This window comes from Carlito syrichta, unplaced genomic scaffold, assembly GCF_000164805.1.
Source record: "Carlito syrichta isolate Samal-C Ts95f unplaced genomic scaffold, Tarsius_syrichta-2.0.1 Scaffold301908, whole genome shotgun sequence".
NCBI lineage: Eukaryota > Metazoa > Chordata > Mammalia > Primates > Tarsiidae > Carlito > Carlito syrichta.
In genome coordinates this window covers 28,259-35,631 of record NW_007246004.1, presented here as the reverse complement: position 1 = coordinate 35,631, position 7,373 = coordinate 28,259, and the positions used below count along the sequence as shown (strand labels likewise).

General features: G+C 46.1%; 1 protein-coding gene across 1 annotated transcript in view; it reads right to left on the bottom strand.

Moving 5' to 3' along the window:
* TMEM212 (transmembrane protein 212) overlaps positions 1 to 6,617 on the bottom strand; it is a 15,549-nt gene extending 8,932 nt beyond the window's left edge. The window contains exon 1 of the mRNA XM_008055649.2: positions 6,430 to 6,617. Within this exon, the coding sequence (XP_008053840.1) occupies positions 6,430 to 6,588 (159 nt within the window). The 5' untranslated portion in view covers positions 6,589 to 6,617. The remainder of the gene's footprint in view (positions 1 to 6,429) is intronic.
* Between the last annotated feature and the right edge of the window lie 756 nt (positions 6,618 to 7,373).

The window sequence follows — 7,373 nt, the reverse complement described above, 5'->3', positions numbered from 1 at the left end:
CGCGGGCTCAGGCAATCCCCTCACCTCAGCCTCCCAAAGGTGCGGGATTACAGGCTGAGCCACCGAGCCCGGCTGAAAAAGACTTTTCATGGAGTAGGCTGCGTAGAATGCCGTTCAGCAACTCGTAGATCCACCTGAGGGACTGCTCAAGAGCTAAGCACAGTCATCTTGACTGGTGCCCTCGCTGGGCACGGGAAATAGGTTGGGGTGTTTGTCCCAAGAAGCACAGTCTTTCCCTTTTCTTTCCTCCATTTTTTGGGTAAATTTTATGTGTAGATAGGGAGCAGAAGATAATTAAACAGGAAAAGATTTGAAGGTGGGGAGGACAGTTAAGCAGGACGTGCAATGTGAGAGAGGGTGTCAGAAGTTGAACAGTTGCTGACGAGGACAGCCAAGTGGTTAGGAGGGCAGGGCAGAAGGTGTGCCTGTCAGTGAGTGGTGGGGAGGGCAGGGTCGAGGGTATGCCTGGCAGTGAGCGGGCGGGAAGAGAAGGTCCAATCCTACTTCCCCCTACCCTAAGCCCTTCTGACTTGCTGTTGTTGACTTGCTCTCTGGATATTTCCAGGGACATTACTTGGGTTTTGCAGCAGTTGCCACTAACATGCATGATAATTGTGAACCCTCCCACTAAATCTTTAAATTGCCTAAGTAAAGGAGAAGTTCCCAGAAGCAGATGCATTGAAGGAAACAGGGAGCGGTCACAACAGGAACAGAAACTCTTAGAGGCATCGTATTAACATGGTATATGAACGTACAAGAATCTGTTCCGTCTACTACCAACAAGGGAGGTGCAGGTGCTGTTCGGGTCAAGCGGTGATACCTGTCAACATCTATGGAAGGAGGGTGTGTGAGCACGGCACTACATACCTCCCACGTGTCAAGTCATGTGATCCTCATAATGACCCTATCATGTAGATATTCTCCCACTTTTTTTTTTTTTGAGTTGGAGTCTCACTCTGTCACCCAGACTGGAGTGCAGTGGCCGCTCCTGGCCACCGCAGCCTCGACCTGCTGAGCTCTGGCGATCCTTCCGCCTCAGCCTTCCAAGTAGCTGGAACTACAGGCGGGCCCTACCACACCGGGCTAATTTTTGATTTATTGTAGAGATGAGGCCTCACCAAGTTGCCCAGGCGGGTCTTGAACCCGCGGGCTCAGGCAATCCACTCACCTCAGCCTCCCAAAGGCGCGGGATTACAGGCTGAGCCACCGAGCCCGGCTTCTCCCACTTTTTAAATGAGGCACAGATGATGAAAATCACCAAATAACACTGGTGCAAATAGTGGTTCCAAGTCTCATTGGGATTGACAGTTCGGGTGTGCAAACAGTGTGCCTGTAGGCATGGTCACGAAGCCGGGCAACAAGGCTGGGCACCTTCCAGGCAGAAATGCTCAGGGATGAGGTGCCACCTCCCGGGCAAGGCAGTGAGGGGAGCAGCCTGGGGGAGGGGCTGATGCTGGCGTGAAGGATGGTTGCGATCAAGGCGACTGAGGAGGCAGTGCAGGCACAGGAGCAGCACAAGGGAAGGCGAGGAGGTGGCCGCTAGGTTTGGGAAACAGAGAGTGAAGGTCTCTGGAGGGAGAGTCAGTTCTTGGGAGAGATGCAGAGCAGACCATGGAAAGCCACACAACCCAGGGGCGGACGGCCTCTGCTCAGGCCGGTGTGTCTGGGCTTGATTTGGGGACAACGAAGCGACACTGAAGGTTTTTGAAGAAGAAACTGGCTTGACTACAGAAGAGGGTTAGAAAGATGAGCAAACTGTCAGTGTGTGCTGCATTGGAATGGAGTGAGGTGTGGGGTCTCTGTAGGACCCTGGCCTTCAGACTTCTTTTTCTGACTTGGCCCGCAGTAAGGAATACATTTCACATAATGACTCAGTTATAAGTAATTTTTTTATCTAACCCTTATTATGTGTGATACACTTAAATATCCTCTATTTTATTCCACTCCTTAATTGTATATGGTACTAACTACCCAACTGACTGAGTCTGTAATCCACTCATGGGTGGATTCCCACAGTTTGGCTAAATTATCTAGGTTAACTCTGAGCAGAAGTGGAAAGAGGTAAAGGATGGGGCGTGTACAGTGAGAAGGAAGAGGAAGGAATGCATAGGGATATGCCATGTAGGAAAATTAATGATATGTGGCCACCGACTGGAGGAGGGCTGGAGCGTGGCTGTGTCGGGGCACAGCTGTCGGGCTTCAGTCTAAGGACTGGCAGCTCATTAGACATGCAGACTCTCAGGCCTCTCCCAGACCTACTGAGTTAGAACCTGCATCTCAGCAGGACCTCCTGGTGGGTGCTATGCATGCCCGTTACAGTTTGAGAAGGCCAACTTAGAAGAAAGGGTTGAGTCAAAACTCACTCCAGGATCTGAAACTTAGTTCCCAAGACAACGACAGGGAGGTTTAGAAGAAAGAAATGGTTTTGGTGGCAAGATGATTATCTAACTTTAGACACGCTGGCCTTAAGAAAGCTTAGGACATCTAAGTGGAGAACTGACCATTGACAAAGACGCTTCACTTGGCCAAACATTGGTTAGGTTTCTGAGCCTTCTCCTGGACACTTCTGGTACCTCCTGTGAAATTCAGTCTTAGCAAGAGTCTTGCTAAGTCTCTTAGCAGGAATCTCCCCCATCAATACCTGACCCTCTCCATATCTAGGCAGGCTCCTTATCTCCTACCATCCCCCAGGTGAGGCTGATCGTCTGTCTGTCTTTAGAAGGAATCTTGTTAAGTTGGTTTAGCTAGAATGCCCCTTACCCTTGATGCTTCCTCTTAGTAATTTTCCATTTCTGACCCCCCACCCTGTTTCTTAGCTATAAAATTCCACTTGCCCATACTGTGCTGAGAATTGAACCTAGTTGTAGGCTGGGGTCTCTTTTTCCCTATTGCAATAGTCCTGGATAAAGTCTGTTTTCAGCCAGGCTTGGTGGCTCAGCCTGTAATCCCTCGCCTTTGGGAGGCTGAGGTGAGTGAATTGCCTGAGCCGTGGGTTCAAGACCCGCCTGGGCAACTTGGCAAGACCTCATCTCTACAATAAATAAAAAAATTAACCGGGTGTGGTTGCGCGTGCCTGTAACTCCAGCTACTTGAAAGGCTGAGGTGGAAGGATCGCCAGAGCCCAGTGGGTCGAGGCTGCGGTGGCCAGGAGCATGCCACTGCACTCCAGTCTGGGTGACAGAGTAAGACTCCAACTCAAAAAAAGTCTGTCTCTTACAAGTCTCCAAAGAAAGTTGAAGTCATTTCCAAAGGAAATGTCACTGTGATTGAAATGTACAACTCTTTTCACTGAAGGAAGATATACTTGGAAGCAAGTTTAGAAGTGATTGGTGGAGCAATCCCTTTGGGTCCCCTCCCACTGTGGGAGCTTTTCTGTCCTCTCAATAAATCCTGTTTTCTCAAAAAAAGAAGAAGAAGAAGAAAAAGTGATTGGTAAGGGAGGTTGTAGAATAAGTCAGAGATCTCTTAAAGTTGATCCTGATCAGGCAGAACTGTGGTTCAGTAGGGAAAAAAAAAAATCACATTGTCCCAAATGTAGACATGGATGAAAGAGTGAGCATGCTTACTGCTGTCCTTCCCATGAGGATTTCTTCCTGCTTTAGTGTAAATACCAGCTTGACCGTTAGTCCTAACTGGACTAACTAACCTAGCTGGAGTTCAACTGCATAAGAAACTCTGTGCCAGCAGAATGAAGAGCATGGGATTCATTCAAAAACATTTATCAAACACCAATATGTGATTTCCTCTCTTCCATATTCTGGAAATACAGCAGTAAACAAAACTGCCCTTGTACAATATACATTCGGCTGAGGAGAGAGAAGCAAGCAATAAATAAGTAAATTATAGAGTATCTTACATGGTGATAGGGGTTACTGGGAAAAATGAGAGCAGGGTATGAGAGATTAGGAATGTCAGCTGGAGGCAGGGACTTGCAATTTTAAATAGGGCAATGGGGGGAGATCTTGGTAAGAAAGTGACATTTAATGAAGAATTGAAGGAGGTTAGCGAGTGAGCCAAGTTCAGGAAGAGGCATAAGGCAGAGAACAGGTGTGCAAAGGCCCTGAGGCAGAAACACACCATAGCATGTTTGAAAACAACAAGGAGCCAATGTGATGGAACAGAAATGAGCAAAGGGAAGAGTGGTGAGAGACGAGGCCCAGGATGTAACAGGCTGGGGAACTCAGCAGGTCAGCCGGGAATGCACTGGGAGAGTGAGTGGACTGCAAAGGATTAAGGACAAAGGGTCTGGACAGAGAGCAGGCCACACATGAAAGGCAGGGCATTAACGAGCACTTGAGCAGGGCTTTAAAACTGGCAAAGCCCTTCATGATGCAATCTCTTTAAACCGTGGTCACTCCCGCTGAGCACCTTAGGGTTAGAGAGTTTCACATGTGGTCTCTGTTGATCTGCAAGTTTCCCTGTTTTACAGATACCAGCAGTAAGGGTCCTGCTTTTGACAACATATCAGGAACATCAAAGTCAGAACTCGAAAACAGGCCCAGTTCCCTAAATCCTTATCTCTGACTCCACTTCCTCATGCTGCTCACTGAGATCAAATAGCCGCCAGCTAGCTACACACTCCAGACACATCATGTCATTCCTCCAGGCCCAATGAGAAAAATGGGTGTTGGCCTTGAGAAGACCTTCACTCAACACTCCACAGTCTTGGTCAAAATCACCAATAAATATTTGTTGAATGCCTTGTGACAGACTCTGTGGGAACAGGCGGAGTTGTGAGAGAGGAGGCAGGGCTGAGCTAGAATCACGGTGTAAAACGGTGGCTCAATTAATATTTCTTAGAAATTAAGTGGATTCAAAGTATCAGAACACGTTTCACGTACAGAGTTGTGTTGTTTTCTGAATTTATTGTTATATGTAGATGAATACTGGTAAATATTTTTGTATCTACACAGAGACACAGATAACTCATGGACCTTCTAGGTCCGTGTAAAATACTTCTCTTACACCGGCTCACCAACGAACATTTGAGAAACAACTGGAATGAGCGTGACTGCGACCTCTGCCTTCAAGTAGAGGTCAATGGATGCTTCTATGACAAACCGTGTAGCAGGAACTGACAAAAGAAGGGAAGGGAGAGACAGGAATACTGACCTAACAGATGAGAGAAAACGACAGGAGCTGACCGGGAAACCCTGTGCCCGCTCCATACACACAGTCTACACTCAACCCTGCCCATCTACACAGTCCACACTCGCCTTCTCTGTCTACACAATCCTCGCTCCATCCTCAACATCGACACAGTCCGTGCTCAACCCAGTCCCCTACAAAGTCCCCCCCACCCTCTCCATCTACTCAGTGCGCCCTCCATGTCTCTCCAGCCACACAGTTCTCCCTTTCTCCTGTTCCCTTCGACACCATACCCTTTTTATCTTCTCCCTCTGCACATCCCACCCTCCATTTTCTCCCTGTCTACACAGTCTACTTTTCCACTATCATTGTCCTCCCATCGTTAAATCCTGGGAAACTGCGATTATTTAAGATTCAGAGTTTCTTTTATCCTCCTCAGTATTTCAGTAATATAGTTCGGTATTAATAAATATTTATCTAATAAATAGAGTAAAAATTATGTTTTCTCTGGTCAACTTTTAGGGTTTGTTTTTTAGTTAAATTAATGTAATCAATTTAAATTAATTTCAGTTAAATTTTAATTTTTTAAAGGTTCCTGATGTCATCTCACTCAAGATGGCTACATTTTGATAGGAGAGTTCCACATATCAGAAAGCTTCAGAATAGAATGATTCAGTCTCCAGTGATGTCAGGCATCACAGGAATCAACGAGAGAAGGAATTCCCAAGCACCTGGGCCTCCCCAGTGCCTCTTCATCAGTACCAACATGGAAGCTACAAGCTACTTGCTCTTGAGCCTAGATGTGTTTACTTCTCTGGCAGGGAGCTGAGGCACCAGCCAAGCATTTATCTGTGCAGTAGTTCAATGAGCACACCCGGAGCACCCACTCGATGCTGCACATGACCTTAGGTCATGTGCTTTCCTAATGGACTGTGAAGTTTGTTGCTCACTTCTTGAATTATTTTCAGCTCATATAAGAGCATGCAAAGACAAAAATGGGAAACAAACATTGGGGCTTGCAAATTTTGGGGTCATGCAGACACGTGTTGGTATTTCAAATGAAAGCTTTAGTCTAAAATGTATTTTACCTTACTCTCCATTTTAAAATTACACTTCATGGTTTTATTTTTCTAAACTCAAAATTCAAATTTCAAAATGTAAATTCTAATTTCTCAGAATATCAAGGTGAGAGAATTAAAATAAAATAAACTTTCAAAAATTTGTTTTGAGAATTTTGACTACTTTGTGTTATTGGAAAATTTGAAAAGGACATGTTATTGTTTCCCCTTTCCCTCCCACTTTTAAAATTTTCTCCATATAGTTAATAAAATATTTTCTTACCAAAGCTCCATTCCAGATGGGACAAGCAATCTGAACACTCCATCCTGTGAACCAAAGCTTGCAAGAAAAGACAGGGAAAAAAGCAATAATTCCAGAGCATACACTGAGACTCCCCAGAGCCACGAGAATCCGGCCTGCAGTCTGGTACAGGCCCTCCATCTTTCTCTGTGACTTTGGTCTTCGGTCTCTAAGATGTGTTGTTACCAAAACATGCAAGTATGGCAGTCCTCAAGAAACAAAAGTTTCTTAGAGACTGTAGCCATGACACGAGGGGATTGTTTCCTACTTGGAAACAATATTGTATTTGTTTCACCAAAGGTAAAACCTAAGAAAAGAATTCTTGACATAAATTTGACATGATAGATTTTAATACTAGTTTATTTCAGAGAGAAAGAGAAAGGGAAAATCCTTCCTTATTTTGGAGTGGCAGTCTCTCTTTTTTTTTTTTTGAGTTGGAGTCTCACTCTGTCGCCCAGACTGGAGTGCAGTGGCCACTCCTGGCCACTGCAGCCTTGACCTGCTGGGCTCCAGCGATCCTTCCGCCTCAGCCTTCCAAGTAGCTGGAACTACAGGCGCGCGCTACCACACCCGGCTAATCTTTTTGATTTATTGTAGAGATGAGGTCTCACAAAGTTGCCCAGGCGGGTCTCGAACCCGCGGGCTCAGGCAATCCACTCACCTCAGCCTCCCAAGGCGCGGGATTACAGGCTGAGTCACTGATCCCAGCTTGGCAGTCTTGATTCCTTCACTCTCCCCTGTCCTGGGGAGTGACCACGTCTGGCTTAATCAAACTCAAAGGTTGCTGATTGAGCTCATTGTTCCTCAACTCAACCTGCATAGTGATTCCAGCACAAAGCCATCATCCTTTGTGTATGATAGATTCACATACCCGGCACAAGTTCCCACAAAAGAAAGTAAAAATAAGCACTCTGATCACTTTTCAT